Consider the following 18,635-nt stretch of genomic DNA (forward strand, 5'->3'; position numbering starts at 1 on the left):
ACCCAGGGCAACAGTCTGGCTCAGTGATGTGCTTTTAATAAGAAGATAAATCATGCTTTAATAGACACACCAAACTGTCAATCTGTGAGCCTGTACCACTGAAACATAAAAACCACAAATGCATGTAATAACTTGTAACAACCACAATATTAACCTGCTAATGTTGTGATGGTTAAAATCAAAATATAGTATTTTTCTTCACATTATAATCTTCAAAAGCTCCGTGGTTAATATTAAAACAGCAGTTTTTAAATCCTCCATCCAGCACATATCTAACCCTACTTTCACCTCCATGTCTACACGAGGTGAGAAGTTAAAATATTTATTAAAGTAGTAAACATACAAAACACTTGGTCTTATTTGAAACAAGCTGACAAATAAATATACTAAACAATGTCGTCATTGTGATTTGGGATGAAAGAGGAATGTAAGAAATTCACTGTTATAAGGACATGATAATAAAGGAATGTCAACAAATCAAAAGATGTGAAATAATGACAACAACACACAATAAGGTCCATTTTCCCCAAACAGAACTAGTTGTAAGTGCTTCTACATGAGGGTTGAACTACATGTTTGATTCACTGTGAGCACGTTTGTCATTTTCAAAATCACTATCCTGGGAGATGAGCTTGTAGGGTTTCTTCCTCTCCCTCTCCTCCAGCACAGAGTTTCCCATCTCTACGTCTTTGCTGCGGAGCTCGTGTCGAGACAGGAACTCCACGATGCCGGCTCCGATCGAGTCCCCCAAAACGTTGGTGGTGGTCCGCAGACGGTCTCTGCACCACAGCATGAACAAGAAGAATAAAACGGCAAAGTGGGAAAACATGCTGCATACAATAAGGTGAATTACGGCCAAGTATGAAAAAAAAATGGCGATTAAACACACAACAAAAATTTGATTAAAAGTGGCAAATCTAGGGGGAAAAGTTGCAGATTTTTTACATTGAAAGTGGCAAATCTACAAGAAAAAAGTTACAGATCTATGTGATTACCGGTGGAAAATCTAGGAGAAAAAAGTATCAGATTTATGAGATTAAAAGTGGCAAATCTGGGAGAAAAAAGTTGTAGATTTATGAGATTAAAAATGGCAAATCTGGGAGAAAAAAGTTGTAGATTTATGAGATTAAAAGTGGCAAATTTTGGAGAAAAAAGTCACAGATTTATAAGAATAAAAGTGGCAAATCTACAAGAAAAAAGTCACAGATTTACAAAATTAAAAGTGGCATGGATATAACCAGTATTTGTAGTTCCTGATGCAGAAAAGTTCTCACTTCATCCAAATTAGTACAGTGTTTTCTTCTGAATAGGCCCAATTCACAGCAATGTCTCGTCAGAGTCCAGATACTTCTGATAATATGGTGATTCTGGGCTAAAATCACAAGTATTTCCTTATAGCTAAATCTGATTGTAAAGTTCAATCTGATGAGGTCTTCCCCTGCAGACGTAGTACACAGCATGCTGTAGCTTCTGTGGTGATAAATCTGCTACTTTTTTCTTGAAGATTGGCCACTTTTTTCTCAAAATATTAACATTTATTACTAATATTATTATTAAGTGCTAACCAGGATTTAAAAGTTAGAATTTCAGTGATACTTATTTCATACTGTTTTCAGCTTACCGTTTGCATTATTTTTATGTTACTATATAGCCTGTTATCGCCAAAAAGCATGTGAATAACATTCATTTCTTAAGTCATTTTGTATGTTAACCTTATGACTTTTTACTTTTTTTAGTTTTAATTTAGTCTTTACAGACTGATATTGTGCAGGAAAATGCTCAGTCAGGTGATGTAGAACAAAGAGTGATAAAGTCCGCGTAGGGAGGAAGGTGGAGAGGCTAAATGGGTCAAACAAACACAAGACTTTCATCCTGGAGACAAATGTTCTTATTTTAACCTAGACCATTGTATTTTTTGTTGCCTAAGCATAACCAAGAAGTTCTGTGTATTTAATAAAACTGCTGCAGTAGTGGAGTTTCACTTGTGTAGGGCTACCGAATGATTTCCAATTAATCACTTCTCTCAAGCATAACCTGAGCATACCATGATATGTTTACCTGTAACAGTACAAATTGAAAAAATTAAGAAGTTTGGGTACTGTTCTTGTTGGCTTTCTTGTTGAGAATTAGTTGAGAGGATGTGTTCCCTCCCCAGTGGACTTCTTTATGATTCATATCATGAATCTGGCATAGATTTATCTTAAGAAGAAATCTGAGACAAAAAACTTAAAATGATGTTGGGCAATGAAGTCCAAACATTGTTTGAATGATTCTTGTTAAGGCCAAGGTGAAGCTTAAAAAACAGCCTGTCTGGTATCTTAGGCCAGACTTCCAAAGCTCCATTATGAAACATAATATTCTGAAAAAAGTCTGATTTACTGGAGTAAGCCTGATTCACTGATAATCTTCCTTCATAAAACACACTCTACTTTCTTCTGTTCACTGTGAGTGGAGCCTGTCTTCATGCTGGAAGACTCAGATTTGGTCCATCCTACTTAAAGGAGAGAAGTTTTTTTTCTTATTACCCCAGTTAGCAGAGTAATTTCTGGGAAGGGTATTCTAATTGAAACGATTAATTTGGGAAACCTAATTATGTTTCTATGTTAAAACTCATTGCAAAAAATATTCAATACAAAAGGGAAGATGTAGAGCGAGACTCCAGGGAGAAAGGGGAAGTGTGTCACTAGGTGGTTGTAGATACAAATCTGCTTTTGACCTTTAAGATGACAGTGAAGATTCATGCAGGGATTTAAATTCAAGTTAAAGCGTTTCACAGAGCAGCATGTCTCACACGCACGTACGCTTCATACTCACAGGAACCAATCAACCGCAATGATGAGAGTGATGTCATCAGTAGGGAGTCCGACAGAGGTCAGTACAATCACCATGGTGACCAGGCCGGCCTGGGGGATGCCCGCCGCTCCGATGCTCGCTGCAGTTGCTGTAATACTGGATTGAAAAGAAGCAAACACTGATGATTTTCTCTCTGTAAGCTCTACTAGATCTATTTTGTTTCTACAAAGCATTTTTCAGGCATTTAAGTAGAGGATCAATCATCAACAGAAGCTCACAGTTCTGTATAAGGGGCCGGATAGGTCATAATTCACTCCTCCCTCTCACATTCACAAAGAATACTCTCACATTCACAATTTTACCTCTCACATAAACACATTTTTGTGAAAGTGAGAGGTAAAATTGTGAATGTGAGAGGTGAAATTGTGAATGTGAGAGATTAAATTGTTAATGTGAGAGGTAAAATTGTGAATGTGAGAGGTGAAATTGTGAATGTGAGAGATTAAATTGTTAATGTGAGAGGTAAAATTGTGAATGTGAGAGGTGAAATTGTGAATGTGAGAGGTAAAATTGTGAATGTGAGAGGTAAATTGTGAATATGAGAGGTAAAATTGTGAATGTGAGAGGTAAAATTGTGAATGTGAGAGGTAAAAGTGTGAATGTGAGAGGTAAAAGTGTGAATGTGAGAGGTGAAATTGTGAATGTGAGGGGTGAAATTACGAATGTGAGAGGTAAAATTGTGAATGTGAGAGGTAAAATTGTGAATGTGAGAGGTGAAATTGTGGATGTGAGAGGTAAAATTGTGAATGTGAGAGGTAAAATTGTTAATGTGAGGGGTAAAAGTGTGAATGTGAGAGGTAAAAGTGTGAATGTGAGAGGTAAAATTGTGAATGTGAGTGGTGAAATTGTGAATGTGAGAGGTAAAAGTGTGAATGTGAGAGGTAAAAGTGTGGATGTGAGAGGTAAAATTGTGAATGTGAGAGGTAAAATTGTGAATGTGAGAGGTGAAATTGTGGATGTGAGAGGTTAAATTGTGAATGTGAGAGGTAAAATTGTCAATGTGAACAGCATAGGCTAACATTATCCTCTTTTGTTCATTGTTACCTGATGGTGATGATCTGACCAAAGTTCATCTCCATGTTGTTGACCTGGGCGATGAAGATGGCAGCCAGAGCCTCGTACAGAGCCGTTCCATCCATGTTGATGGTGGCACCCACCGGCAGCACGAAGCGTGTGATCCGCTTGTCAATTTTGTTGTTCTCCTCCAGACATTTAAAGGTGACAGGCAGGGTGGCTGAGCTGAGAGAGGGATGGAAAGAGGTTAAAAAAAGCTGTCCAAAGGAGCAGTCTTACATTTAAGGAAATATGCTTCACAGGTGAATTATTTCATTCTGTTCGGTTGACAGTCATAATCAGTCGTTTTTTACTTGTGTCACTTTTTCCTGAGTTAAGCACTGGTGGAAAAAGTATTTAGATCCCTTACTTAAGTAAAAGTACTAATACCACACTGTGAAATTACTCCACTACAAGTAAAAGTACTGCATTCAAAACTTACCGGAGTAAAAGTATAAAAGTATCAGCATCAAAATGTACTTAAAGTATCAAAAGTAAAACTAAAAGTAAAATCTGAAACTGAGGACTGAGAACTCAAAGCTTACCCTGAAGCTTTCATTATCCACAAAAGCAGAAAGGCCAAAAAAACATTTAAAAGATAAAGAATTAAAAGTAAAACTCAGATTGTTATATATTTCAAATGTATCAATGCATTTATGTAAGCAGTGTTTTAATTTAATAAAGACAGGGCTCATTTAACTACTTACATTTAATTAAAAAAAATGTCTAATCACTTTAAATTGATCATTTTTTCATGTTAAATCTCGCCTGAAAGTAACTAAAGTTGTCAGCTAAATGTAGTGGAGTAGAAGTATAAAATTATAGAAAATGGAAATACTCAAGTAAAGTACAAGTACCTCAAAATTGTACTAAGTTACTTTTCACCACTGGAGTTAAGTAAACACATCTCATTCAAATTCACATCATATCAGATTTCAGTCTAGAGGTGTTCAGTGCATGAAATCCTCCAAATCACCTTCGTCACTAACCAAATCAGTAGAGCTCCTCACTGAGACAGTACACTACATTTAGTTCAGTACAAACGTAGGCCCATAACAACTGTTGTTAAGGTTAAAGGCTCAGTGGTGAACTCACTGGCACCATGTTATGATATATGTCACCAAAAGCTACTGATTCAGTTAGTGGTGATGATTTAACAGAGTCAGTCAGTCAGTCAGAGTCAGCCTGCCCTTAAACTCACATTCAGACAAGAAAAACGACTTTTGTAGTCGACCATGTAGTGCCTAATTTAGCACAGACTGGAAACAGGAGGAAACTGCCTCCAGCAACCCCAACACTGTCTCAGTCATACTGTATTTAGGCCAAATAATAATAGTAAAGAATATAGAATAACTGTGTATGTAGGCTATTGGGAAACCAATGCAAGAATCACAGATTTGGCTCCATCAATACACAGCCCAAATTTAGCAAATTACCCAAATTGCATGAAACTCAACAGTAAAACACCTTTGCTGCGATCTAACTACATTCCCCATTCACACACCGACTGAGATGCTCCACAAGTGAAAACACAAACTAAAGCATGGTGAGTTACGTTAACTTGAGTAGCTCCAACACAGCATTAACACAGCAAAACTACTACATTTAGAAGCATGCCGCCATAGAGAAAGGCATGAAGTTATAATCATTCAAATGGTGCCACTAGGGCACACTTTGAGATCCCTCTCTCTCCTCACAAGCATTCAGAAATAATTTTGTGAAAGGAGTTCATATCTTACTTTCACACAAAAGGTGTTGGGTTTATTCTGATGAAGCATGCTATCACTTTTAGCGAGGGTATGCGGGTGGATTAACATCTCAAAGAACTAAATGTCCTTGCTTTACATAACTTGTTGAGTTGTCTGTGACTAAACCGTCAACCCCATCAGGTTTAACTGGATGAGGAGGGGGGTGGACACCCAGCAGGACAACAAAAAAATCAAAAAAGACCTGTCAAAGGGCGGATGAGCTCATCAGGAGTCAACGGCCATCCATATCTGGAGATGAGATGGACACCACCAGATTATCTTGTCTATAGACACACTTATGTCACACTTATAACTTGTCTATTGACACACTTATGATGATCACACCAGAGGACCACAAACCGGATCTGTCGTGGCCCGGGTTAACAATGACCCCATCCTCCTTTGCATCGCAGGATGATATTGAAATATGACGCCGCATAACGCAACAAGAGCTGTAGAAGATCGATCAAATGGAAAGAACTGGTGAAAAATATCATAGTTCACCTACGGCCACTTGGCTACTGATTATGATGATGATAAAGCATGAAGAATAACTGATATGCAGTTATATATTCTACATATATTTCTATTGGGAAACCAATGCAAGAATCACAGATTTGGCTCCATCAATACACAACCCAAATAAGCAAATTACCCAAATTGTATGAAACTCAACAATAAAACGACTTTCCTGTGATCTCACTACAATCCCCAATCGTGCATCTGTTTTCAAGCCGTTCACAAACCAACTGAGATGCTGCACAAGTGAAACCGCTTTAGAAACTTTAGCAGAGTGATTAATGTTAACTTGAGCAGCAAGTACCAACTGCTCCAGCTCCAAGACAGCAAAACTACTACATTTAGGAGCATGCCGCCATAGAGAAAGGTGTGATGTAATAATCATTCAAATGGAGCCAACGGTGCACACGTTCAGATCTCTCTCTCCTCACAAGCATTCAGAGATAATTGTGTGAAAGAAGTTCAAATCTTACTTTCATGGGTAAACAATGACCGCGTCCTCTATTGCATCGCAGGATGGAAGTGAAATATGACACCGTTTAACGCAACAAGAACTGCAGAAGATCGATCAAAATGGAAATAACTGGTGAAAAACATCATAGTGCACCTACGGCCACTTGGCTACGGATTATGATGATTATGATGATGATGATGATGATGATGATGATGATGATGATGATGATGATGATGAAGAATAAAGTATAACTGATATGTAGGCTATTGGGGACTCAACAAACTCAACAATAAAATGCCCTTATCTCACTACATTCCCCAATCGTATTTCTGTTCCAAGCTGTTCACACACCAACTGAGATGTCAAACCACAAACTAAAGCATGGTGAGTAATTTTAACTTCAGGCACCCAACATCTCCAGCTCCAACACAGCAAAACTACTACTTTTAGAAGCATGCCGCCATAGAGAAAGGCGTGATGTTATAATCATTCAAATGGAGCCAACAGGGCACACTGTCAGATCTCTCTCCTCACAAGCATTCAGAAATAAAAGGTGTTGGGGTTCTTCTGATTACTAGACAGGCACTTACTTTGAATCATGCTCTCATGTTTAGCAAACAAAGCAGGTTTTGGGTAGTTTAAAGGCCTGTTTTTAACATTGGACAAAGTTAGATGTTGCTGTTTCCACCTGCATCCAGTCGTGTTAAAATTGAAAAAGCCTAGATAATCATCTAACTGTGGCGGGAGCATAGTTTCCGAAAAGCAAGACTGTTAATGTTGGACATGACCCACCTGGAGGAGGTCCCCAGGGCCGTAACCAGAGCCTGCAGGAGCCCAGCGATGAATATGAAAGGGTTTTGCCGTGTGATAACAAAGTAAAGAGTTGGAAGAATGAGAACTCCGTGGATCATTAAGCCGATGATGACTGTGATGGTATACATGCCCAGCTGGCCGCCCATCTGGGTCAGATCATCCATCTCCACGATCTTTCCTGCAATGAGGAACAGGATACCGATAGGAGCGTACCTGAGAGGAGAGGAGGAAGGGTGAGTTATTGAAGATAAGCGTGACACGAACATGAACCCCTGTGACTGAAGTGAAGTCTTACCACATGATGATGGCAACCAAGCGCATGATGGCTTCATTGAGGCTGTCAAAGAAGTCCCTCAGGAGCTGGCCCTGCTCCTTCATGCTGCCAATAATTAGACCGAAGCACATAGAGAAGACCACCAGCCCAAGGGCATTAACCCCGTTCACCTGACCCGGCACTGGGATCACCTCCTCCCGGGTGATCTCCATCACCTCCTGGGTGCCGTTGGTGGAGTTGAAGAGGGTGTCGTTCACTGTGACAGTCACGTGGACTGTTCGCTTTCCATATTTGGTTTTGAACTGGAGAATGAGAAAATTAAGGGATTTAGGTTATACCAGTTTCATAGAGGTGAAATAGACCACTGTACGAATGTCATATTACAAAATCGTACTGCACCAGAAACAAAGTTCTATACGGTATTTAAAAAAAAAAATTTGAATAGTTTTGAAGAAACAGTTTGGATTGCTGAATTTTCAATAATTTTAGCTCCAGTTATCCATGGTGTACAGACAATGGATCTCAGATGTAATTAGAGACCCAGTGACCTTTGTTAGTACAGTATAATAAATAATAATAAATACATAAAATAAAAAAACTTGCTGGATTGTGGAATTTGTTGTAGATGTTGCATGGCTTTCATGGCATCCATCCTCTCAAAATCATTCATTTTTGCCATAAGGCCATGAGGATATTGACATATTCATCCTGGGTTTGAACTAATTTGCGATCCATACTGTGGCTGATGCAGGTTTAATACATATTATCGACAAGTTATTTGTTTAAAAGTATAAATATGTTAATAAATTAATTCACTAACCCAAGTTGTATCGGGAACACTGTGGTAGTGTTTTGGTTGAAAATGTGATGCTATATGCTAACTCGTTAGCCATATTGCCCTCCAGTATGATTTTCTCGCTGTAACCTTTTTTCCATTCTTTTTCTACAAAGCATTTATCAGGCATTTCAATAGAGGATCAATCATGAAAAGGAGCTCACAGCAGTGTATGTAGGGCCGTATAGGTCATAATTTACTCTTCACCCTCTCACAGTCACAAAAAATACCTCTCACATTCACAATTTTACTTCTCACATTCACAAAAAAATGTGTGAATGTGAGAGGTAAAATTGTGAATGTGAAATTAATTGCATATTTCGGCATTTTGATTTCAATAATAAATGCCCACTACTCCATAGAAGGATTCAGTGTATTTTAGATTATTTTGGCTCTGATAAATCCACTGTACACTAAAGATCAGACAGACACAGCTAGAGACTGGCTGCTGAACAGAGTGGAGCATTTAAAGAGAAGTCCACCACTTGGACAGAAACTTGGCCAAATAAATGCTAATGTTGCTCAGTGTCTGTTGTATGTATAGGCAGGCTGTCACCATTTAACAACTTTACTAGGTGATAATATGTCAATGTTGTGTTTTCCGCTCGTTTCGATCTACCCCAAGTAACCAAATCAATTAGTGCTGTTTCAAGCTTTAGATTGCAAGTTAAACAAAAAGCACACAGAAACAAGAGCCAAGAATCACAGACCTATGATACGGTCTTTAGTTTATAAGGAAACCTTGTATTAACAATACAAAACATTGTATAAACTGATGATAGGTCAAAAGTCTGCACCTCAGGGTAAAGGGAGGGAGACTATAAAGAATGTTGCATATCAACAGACTGGCTTTGTGTTCAAGTTGAAGGATGAAAAATGAAAAATGTTCAGAGCTGCAGGCCTCAGCTGATCTGTGGCCTGCAGAACCAACTCATGTGGAGACACTCTGGGGCAAAAATGTCAAGCCTATAAAAGTTTTCTATTCTTGACTTCACTATTGACTTTTCATGTCTCTGTCATGGGGGGGAATGAACACTAGCACACTGCAAAAAAAGGAGTGTCTAAAAACACTAAATCTGAGGGAAATGATCTTGCTGCATGGACAGATAATTTCACTTGACAAGATTTCTTAAATTAAGATTGTTAAATCTAGAAGTAAGCATGTTTGCAACGCTTAAAATAAGAAATTAACTCTTAAAACAAGATAAATTATCTAACACTTCTAAATCTAAAGTTTTTTTTATCTTGGTAAGAAACAGATAATTGTCAGTGCACTCTGCTCGGGCCAGTTCATTGCTGCTTGCAGCTTTAATTTATCTTGTTTTAAGAGTTAATTTATTATTTTCAGCATACAACATGCTTATTTCTAGATTTAACAATTAATTTAAGAAATCTTGTCAAGTGAAATTATCTGTCCATGCAGCAAGATCATTTCCCATTTTACCATTTTACCATTTCATCTTGTTTTTAGACACACCTTTTTTTGCAGTGCAGCTTATCAAAGGATTACCTATTTTAAGACTTCATGGATACACAAGATCAAAGTATACTCACCTGTTGTGTGCAGGCCTGGACCAAGTTTGGTGGGAACATATTTCTAAAATGAGAAATTACAGTGATGAAGAGACGGCCAGCTTCAGTCAAACTTTGGTTTAAACTGTGACTGTTGTTATGCATGGTACCTGATCAGATCCAAGAAGGCATCAGCAGGACTGACTTCTGCTATCTTCTGCTGCTTTCCAAACTCTTCCTTTGATCCTTTTCCCGGGTGGATGATGAGGACGATTATGATGCCGATGAAGACGGCGATGAAGGTTGTGGTCATGTAGTAAATCACAGCTCTCATGCCCATCTTTCCTGAGGCTTTGCTGTCCAGAGCTGCCATTCCTAACGGACAGATGGCGGAAATACAGTTCATATCTGAGTATTAACACATATTAAAAATGTTCATTACAAATTAGAGCCCTGTCAGCGCCTGTTGTTTTCTGTCCATTAAGTTTATTCTTGATCAATATGCAGATTGTGAATAAATTATCTATAACATCTTTAACCCTCCTGTTACGTTTGTTTCTCAGCAACAGAAATAATGTTCGTGGGTCAATGTTTAATTATCCAAAAGTGTCAGAAACCAAATAATCCCAATAAATATTGTTTATATTTCATTATTAACTCCATTACTAAACATTTTAATCAATATTTAGTGGAACAGCGTTGTTTACCTCTCACAGATCAAAGAGGTTCAATGAGGATAATTCACTCGTTTTTCATTTTAAAAAATGCATGTTAAAACTTTTTTATGTACATTGGAAATATCTGAATATAAAAAATAATGGTTATACACGTTGATTTTTTTAATTTAATATTTTTCTTTTTATGAAAAAATACTTTTAACTTTTTAACTGCATTATAAACATTGAGGTCCATGGTTGGAAGAAGAAGAAGAAGAAGAAGAAGAAGAAGAAGAAGAAGAAGAAGAAGAAGAAGAAGAAGAAGAAGAAGAAGAAAATTACTTTATTAATCCCACAATGGGCAAATTCAACCTCTGCATTTAACCTATCCTTTTTTACACACAAGTGAACACACCATGCAAGGAGCAGTGGGCCACTGACTGCCCCCAAATAAATAATAGAAATATGTTTGATATCAATTGATTATTAAACTTTTATTTTATTTGCAAGTACAAGTCTATTAAATTATTAATTGTGAAATTTTTAATCCAAAATGCCCCAATTATGTTTCTGCTTTTTTAAGAAAGATCTAACAAAGGAACTTGCCGTGCAGATATAGCGACAATGCTGAGATAGGATATATTTATAAATTGTCAATTTTGTAAGAGAGCATTTAAGGGGGGCTGAACGTGACATTAGGAGTAAACAATTGTTTACTATATGAAGATAAAGTGGAGTAATGGTGACACCATTACATAATTCGAGCTTCTCTGTTCTTGACAAAAAAAATCTGAATTCCATGTGCAGCCACCTCAACAGGGAGAGCCAGACTGGTGACTAAAGGACCTGACTGTCAGGATCTGAGCCTGGCAGCTCCTCCTTCCCTCTTTTGTTTGTTGTTGTCTTCCCTGTTTGTCTGACCCAGCAACCAACCCTCACAGTATAAAACCCTCAACTTCTCTTCACTCATTGCCAGATCGTTTCGTCACCAAGCGTGGTGGATCCTCAAACCTTGGCCTCTTCAGTCTGTTTACTATCTCCTGGTGTTTATTAGCTTGTATGTTAATTATTTCTGTGTTTTCTGCATTGCTTTAGATCACATGTGTCAAACTGATCCAGGAAAGGGCCAAGTGGGTGCGGGTTTTTGTTCCAACCTAGCAAGAGCACACCTGATATGACAAATCAAACAAGGGAAGACAGCCCAGGTGAGAAAAAAGTTGCTAGATTTGTCGCTAGTCGCTTTTTTGAAAAAGCGCCTCTAGAGAGGTCTGGAAAGTCGCTTAATATAACGATAAAGTCTCTAAGTTGGCAACACTGCTTGCTGCGTTGGTCTGTATGACATTTGAACCCCATTGGTTAGCTGCTACGAAAGTACCTGTATGGAACAGAGGCTGAGGGGAACTAACTAGTGGGCGGAGCCAAAACACTTTGAGTACTTTCCAAAAAGTACTCAGTGGAAACACGTCTTTAGTTCTGTGACCCTGCACCTCACCTGCCACCGTTGGATCCTGGGAAGACACAGATAAAAGACTGTGGTTGCACTGATACTGGCCTTCTGAGTCGTGCATTTGGGTCCAGACCTCATGTGGTTCTAAACACTGAGTGTAAGTCGGCTTAGTGGAAGGCAAAGTCGTGATATTACGGGAAATGTGGTGGTGAGACCAAAATCACTTTTTCTAATTTGGAAATCGTTCATATCCCGTGACTTTTTCTAAATGTTAATAGCAGAGGGCACTGCCTTGGTAAATTTGAGGTTCAGTGTTGTAAACCAGGAGGAAAGACTGTGCAGCTGAAGGCCACAAGAATGAAGCACCTTCTGTAACTGATCTGAAATAAGTATTCTCAGTAGGGGATCTCTTTATCAGCAGTCTGGGGGTGAGGGGGGCCTCAGTGTGGACTTGGTTGTAATCATGACCTCCCTGTGAGCTGCCTCTTTCGCAGGACCAGTCCAGTCCAGTTTCCATGTCGTTACACCCATCTGAGGCACTTTTGATCTTTTCATAGTGTAACTAATACTCATTACCATAGTTCTACTTTGGTCCTCTGGTTTATGTATAGTATCTATCACCAATACATTCAGTCACAGAGCTAAGGATCTGTTTTCTCCACCTTCATGTCATGTGTTTACTTTCAAAGTGTCATTTTCTGGTATCAGATAAAATCACATGAGCAACTGAACACAGAAATGACTCGTTTGTTTTTTGCTTTTTGCTTGACTGCTTAGTCACTATGTCATTTCTAAATGAATTGAAACTGCAGCGATGCAGCGCAGTTTCTGATAAAACACGACACTGTAGCGTCGTTCCATTAGAGTCGAAGTGAATTTTGAAGCAATATTTTGAAATGTTGCTTTCAAGAAAATGCAAATTTGTGAGTCTCCATCAGCTGGTTTAGAGCGAAAAAACAAAGCTGCAGTAACGTACTTTGGTCAGAAGATGGTAGTGTGATGTGTCACTGTAGGCTAATCTGTCAGTAAACCGGAGAAGAAGAAATGAGAAAACAACAACATAAAAGAGAATGCTAATCGGACAACTTTGGCAACCCACGAGAGAAAATGGAGAGAAGACGCCAACAGCAGAAACAGCTGATCAGTCATATGAGTTAAATGTTCGATAAGTCAAGCTTATTTGGAAAAAGCTTTTCCGTCTCCCATTTAGTGCATTTACTATTTTTCTAAAAAGAAAAAAAAAACACCTCAAGCGAGCATAAAAACTTTTATGCTCATTTTTTAAGAGTTGTATAAAATGTTGGTGTTTCCATCGAGCTTTCCTTGTGTGAATCCTCAAAAAACACATTGAAATATACTGATGGAAACACGACTACTGACTGATCAGATAACCCTAGAAGACTAGTGAAGAGAAACTGGATCATAACCTGAGAAAACATTAAAAAAAAATGCAAACTAGTTGTATCTGCTGTCATAATGAGTGACTATGTTGTAGAGGTGTGAATCAGTGTATTTGCCCCATGATACACGGGTCACAATGTGATACTATTGTGATTTTAAGCATTTTGTCGTATGGCGAGTATTGCAATATTATTGCAATAAAATCAATCAAGAATTGTTTTGTCCAATAAGAGAAAATTCTCAGTCTATTCATCTCACTTCAGTCTTTTTATTTCTCCACAATGAGAGTCAAACCCACAGACTGACCAACAAAATATTCAGTCAAACTGAACTGAACTGATATCAAACATGTTGGACGACAACAACTGCAACTTTCAAAAACAACAAGCCTCACTGCTCTATATGTTTCTGAATGAAACAGAAAAAAGCCAAACTTTGCAGCGTTACTTCGACAACTTCCTGACACGATATCCTGACACAATATCCTGGTGCCTATAGATTCCGTACATCGTATAATTTCATATGATACCAGTATTTTCAGTATATTCATAAAAGTGGCGAAAATACTAACGGCCCGTCGGAGCGCTAAATATCGATACTTGGCACCCATGACTCGATATAATATTGCCACGCAAAATATCGTGATACTATACTGGAGCGATTTTTTTTCTCCCACCTCTAATGTGTTGTACCTGTTATTAGACTGGAGACCAGTAAGGGCAGGACGAGCATCTGAAGCATCCTCATCAGCAGCTCTCCGGGGAAAGAGAAGTACTTCACTTCCCGATAGGTCATCTTATACGGACGGAGCGCGAATCCCAGAACAATACCTGCAGAGAGAGTCACAGTGTGGGTCTGTGCATTAAATATCTGTGTCTCAATGCAACTGAGACACAGACTGAATGAAGTCTGAGACGTTTCCATTTGAGGCATACTCACCTACAATCACTGACCCAACTGTAAAGAGCACGAAGGCGTTCTTCTTGAGGAAAGCCTGCACGTCCTCTTTGGAGATCTCCTCCACTTTCCTCTTGGCCTTCATTGTTCGTATGTGAATGCTTTCCCTGATTCGCTGCATCCTGCTGTTAAACCAAAACATGTCCATTAGTTCAAACATCATGTCTTTAGACTTCCCAGGCAGGCTAACAAATTCATATCAAGCCCAGGTGGGTTTTTTGCAGTATTTATCAAGGATCTTTTGGTTTGAAAAAAATTGATTTTTATCTTTTTCAATTTTGACTTAACCTGTCCTAAGGGTAAAAAATGACCCACCTTCACTAAACCCCTTAAATTAAGCAGCTTGATTGAATTTTAAATACCAAATCTATATTGCATGAAGAAACAACCAGTCACTCATCACAACCTTAAATATATATATCAGGATTTCCCTTTTACAGTGCAGAAAAACTGGATTTAATCAGTGGAATTTTTAGCAAGTATGCATACGTACGTGCACACATGCATGCTTGGGGTTTTATGTTTTTTGTGGTATGCAAATGATTTTTATAGCTGCCTAAGACCAGAATTGTCCACTGTTGGTGTTCAGGAGTCATTCTAGGAAAAGTCATCAAATTTCAATTTGAAAAATAGATCATTAAGGGGTGTTTTCCTCCGCCATTAAACACAATGGAGGGTTGGTGTAATGTCAGAAGCATTGAGAATGAGAGGCAACAACCATCTGACCTTCTCCAGGACCACATACTGCACCTTTAAGATAACACTCAAATGTACATTATTGCAAGTAGTGGGCTGCATTCAGGTTGGGCCACCGTTTGTTTAAATGCAATTACACCTAGCCTCTGTGCTAAACAAACTCCTATATACAGGGGTTCTCCATGAAATTGAGAGTGAAATACAGCAAAGCAATGTGTAAGTGAAGTGGTTGGATGCTGTGTACGTGTGCAGGATATGGGAGTAGGAGCAGCTACAGCACCATCTAGTGGCTGTAGTGGGGAAACAGATTGGCCAACAGGGTCAAGTCAAGTCCAGAACAGCTGTCCCACAGAGCCTGTCTGTCTGTCTGTCTGTGGCCTTTGTGGTTCATCAGAAATAAAATCTGATTAGCGCAAATACAATCATTTATTACATGGGGGAAAAAAGCAAAAAACTTGAAACAAAATACCAAAGAAGAGTGCAATAAATGTCAAGTAGGAAGGAGAAAGGTGGCTGGGAAACATCAGAAGAGAAGAGGGCCAAGAGGCATTAAAATGGAGAACGCTTACTGAGATATTTAGTGTTGAACCACCTAGTGAGACTGTGGAGGACGGCCAGGAGGAGGAGGAGGCTGAACCTACAGTTATTAGGGTTCTGTTGCTATTGACCGAACAAAATTACTTTTGGGTTTTGGGGAGCAAACGTGCTGTCAGTCTCTCTCTCTGTGGAGATCTCGTCCAGTAGGCACAGGGTTTAGTGTCTTGACACGCTGGCAAGTGGTTATTTAAACATGTAATTGGTTGTGGGCCTAAAATTTGGAAAAAGTCCTGGGCCTTCTTTGGTCCCAGTCCGTCCCTGTTAGCCAGTAAAGGTAAAGAGTAAGTTTGTTAACTAAACTTTGAACATGCTCTAATTAACATGCAGGGCAGTAACAGAGGATTGTCTGCAACACGTGAAAGTAACAAAACAAGGAGCTCTAACACATTTACACCTGATTCCATGACAACTTCACCAGATTATACTGAATACACAGTATATATATTGTAATGCTGAACCAGTTTCTGCAGAGGAGGACGCAGCAATAGGAAGTTATTAAGTTCACGCTATTATGGTTTTAAGTGTTAGTTATCAATAAGAAAAATCTCTAAAATTGCTTTAGCTGTATTGAAGGAATAAATATTTTCACCAAGATGTACTAATTAGTTCAGCTGGAGGTCTGCTCCCCTGTCTGACAAGTGGTGTTGGATGTAAACACTAGAAGTAGAATCTAAAATATTGGTACTGACAAAAAATTAATATTCTGAAACTGATATTGCATAATTATGAATAATTGCCAACAGTACTACATCTCATACAGGCCACCAGAAAAGACAAATACAGCTTCCAGTAACTCTTTAAATGTACAGATGTGAGGATTGTTTTAGCATATAGGCTTGAATAGAATCAGGACCCAGCAGCAACAATAACTTATAATATAAAGCAAAATTTGATAAAATACAGATATTGTTTTCGCATTTCATCAAAAGTAGAACATTACTGATATTAAATTATGACATTATAAATTCATGGTAGGTCTAGATAGGCCTTCTGTATTTTTCCTATATTACATATGGCATATTCCACTTATACTATACTGTGTACATCTCTGCATATATTTAATATATTTATTCATTGATGTTCATATCACTACATGCAACAACTTATTTAATCTATTTAACAGGCTAAAATATATTGTCTCCAATGTGCAATAGCTGTAAAATGCAATCAAGAAAACAAACAAACACAAATATGTATTAATGATAAATGCCAAATAGCAACAATGTATGTATAGAATGTGTATAGAATGTATGTATGTCTTATTTTTTATATTCTTTATTCTGTCTTTTACAGTCATGGAACAAATTATTAGACCACCCTTGTTTTTTTTCAGTTTATCGTTCATTTTAATGCCTGGTACAACTAAAGGTACATTTATTTGGACAAATATAATGATAAGAACAAAGATAATAAAATCTTATAAATAATAACCAAAATCATTATCAAGAAAAACATGGAAAATGTCTAGATATCAGCTCTTAAATTAAACTCTTATCAGCTATCTTTGTTGTTACCATTATATTTGTCAAAACAAATGTACCTTTAGTTGCACCAGGCATTAAAATAAACAAGAAAAATTGTGGTCTAATCATTTTTTCCATGACTGTGTATATCTATTTGTCTGTATCTTGAGCTGCTGTGACAACTAAATTTCCTCACTGTGGGATAAATAAGGTCATATCTTATCTTATCTCATTAATGGATATAATATGTACAGTCTACAACATTCATTCTGCCTTAAAAAAAAAACACAGTTTAAGGGGTGAATTAAGCCCTATAAAAAGACAGATATATTTTTTTATTGTTTCCAATAAAAGAAATGTTATCAAAATTAGATCACCAACTTCTAACACTCACTGTAACTATAAGAAAGACTGTCCCAGCAGGTTATTTGTCACATACCTCTTTGGATTGGTGTTTGTTGTTCAGATGCAGTGCGCGGCACGTCAGTGCTGGACCTGGACCTGGACCTGGACCTGGAGCTGGATCTGGCTAGCCTGTGAAGCAGCAGCAGAGGAGGAGCAGGGCACTGGAGCTTCTGGAAGAAGCTTCAGGAGAAGTGAGGGATGGGGAGATGGAGCTGGGAACATGAAACACTCGGAGTGTGTGTGTGTGTGTGTGTGTGTGTGTGAAAGTGGAACTGTTGTAATTAGAAGACAAGGGGAGGGGAGACATCCAGAGGAAAGACAGAGAGATGGATGGAGGGAGGGTATGAGACGGAGGAGACAAATTAGAAAATGGTCCTCCCATAATAACACTGTTAGCCCTGTGACACAGTTTTAGGTAAAGCCCAGATTTCTGAAAAACTTTTCTGAGACGAAGAAGCAATACAATTGAATTATTCATCAAATGTTAGATATAACTTCTTATATATAAGAAGTTGATATAGCTTCTTTTCCTCATCATCTTCTGTCTGTTATATCTTTTAAATTCTGTGCATTGTATGGACACATAAGGAATTGTTTCGGGGCGTAAAAACAATAACCAGGTTTAATTGATACACATCAGCTCACTCGGGACGTGTTATAGTTCGCCGTAATCCCACAGAGTAAATGACACACCACAATTAGCTAAAAAAAGGAGAGCTCGTGCAGTAATAAGTGACCTCACTGTATGGAAAAAATATTCCCTGGTGAAGTTGAATATAATTAGTGAAGAATACCCCTCGAATCAGGTCACGTAGCCTTTTACAAACACTATTCCCTACTCACTGTCACACTGATGAACGAAACACTTCTGGAGATGTTTGTTAGTGAGCCAAACAATCAGAAATACTTGTGTTAGTACTTAAACTTGGTCTATTTATATCTACAAACTGGT

General features: G+C 38.2%; 1 protein-coding gene across 1 annotated transcript; it reads right to left on the bottom strand.

The window, feature by feature from the left end:
* Positions 1 to 9: 9 nt before the first annotated feature.
* LOC131992109 (excitatory amino acid transporter 1-like) lies at positions 10 to 17,851 on the bottom strand. Its single transcript, XM_059357535.1, has 10 exons — positions 17,718 to 17,851; positions 14,505 to 14,647; positions 14,258 to 14,395; positions 10,232 to 10,436; positions 10,104 to 10,146; positions 7,736 to 8,016; positions 7,420 to 7,653; positions 3,898 to 4,092; positions 2,815 to 2,949; positions 10 to 779 (listed from the first exon to the last, which is right to left on the bottom strand). Exons 2-10 carry the CDS (start codon positions 14,641 to 14,643, stop codon positions 569 to 571), a joined length of 1,581 nt encoding a protein of 526 aa, XP_059213518.1. The 5' UTR covers positions 14,644 to 14,647; positions 17,718 to 17,851; the 3' UTR covers positions 10 to 568.
* Positions 17,852 to 18,635: the final 784 nt, after the last annotated feature.

The sequence above is a fragment of the Centropristis striata genome, chromosome 19 (genome assembly GCF_030273125.1).
Source record: "Centropristis striata isolate RG_2023a ecotype Rhode Island chromosome 19, C.striata_1.0, whole genome shotgun sequence".
NCBI classification, from domain to species: Eukaryota; Metazoa; Chordata; class Actinopteri; order Perciformes; family Serranidae; genus Centropristis; species Centropristis striata.

What these genes read in the sequence shown, in the direction of transcription:
- LOC131992109 (XM_059357535.1), bottom strand. Translation starts at nt 14,643, where the DNA reads ATGCAGCGAATCAGGGAAAGCATTCACATACGAACAATGAAGGCCAAG. An exon ending in GCCTTCTTGGATCTGATCAG is followed by an intron (nt 10,147 to 10,231) that starts GTACCATGCATA and finishes TTCTCATTTTAG; the next exon opens with AAATATGTTCCCACCAAACT. An exon ending in GGTCAGATCATCACCATCAG is followed by an intron (nt 2,950 to 3,897) that starts GTAACAATGAAC and finishes TTTTCAATCCAG; the next exon opens with TATTACAGCAACTGCAGCGA.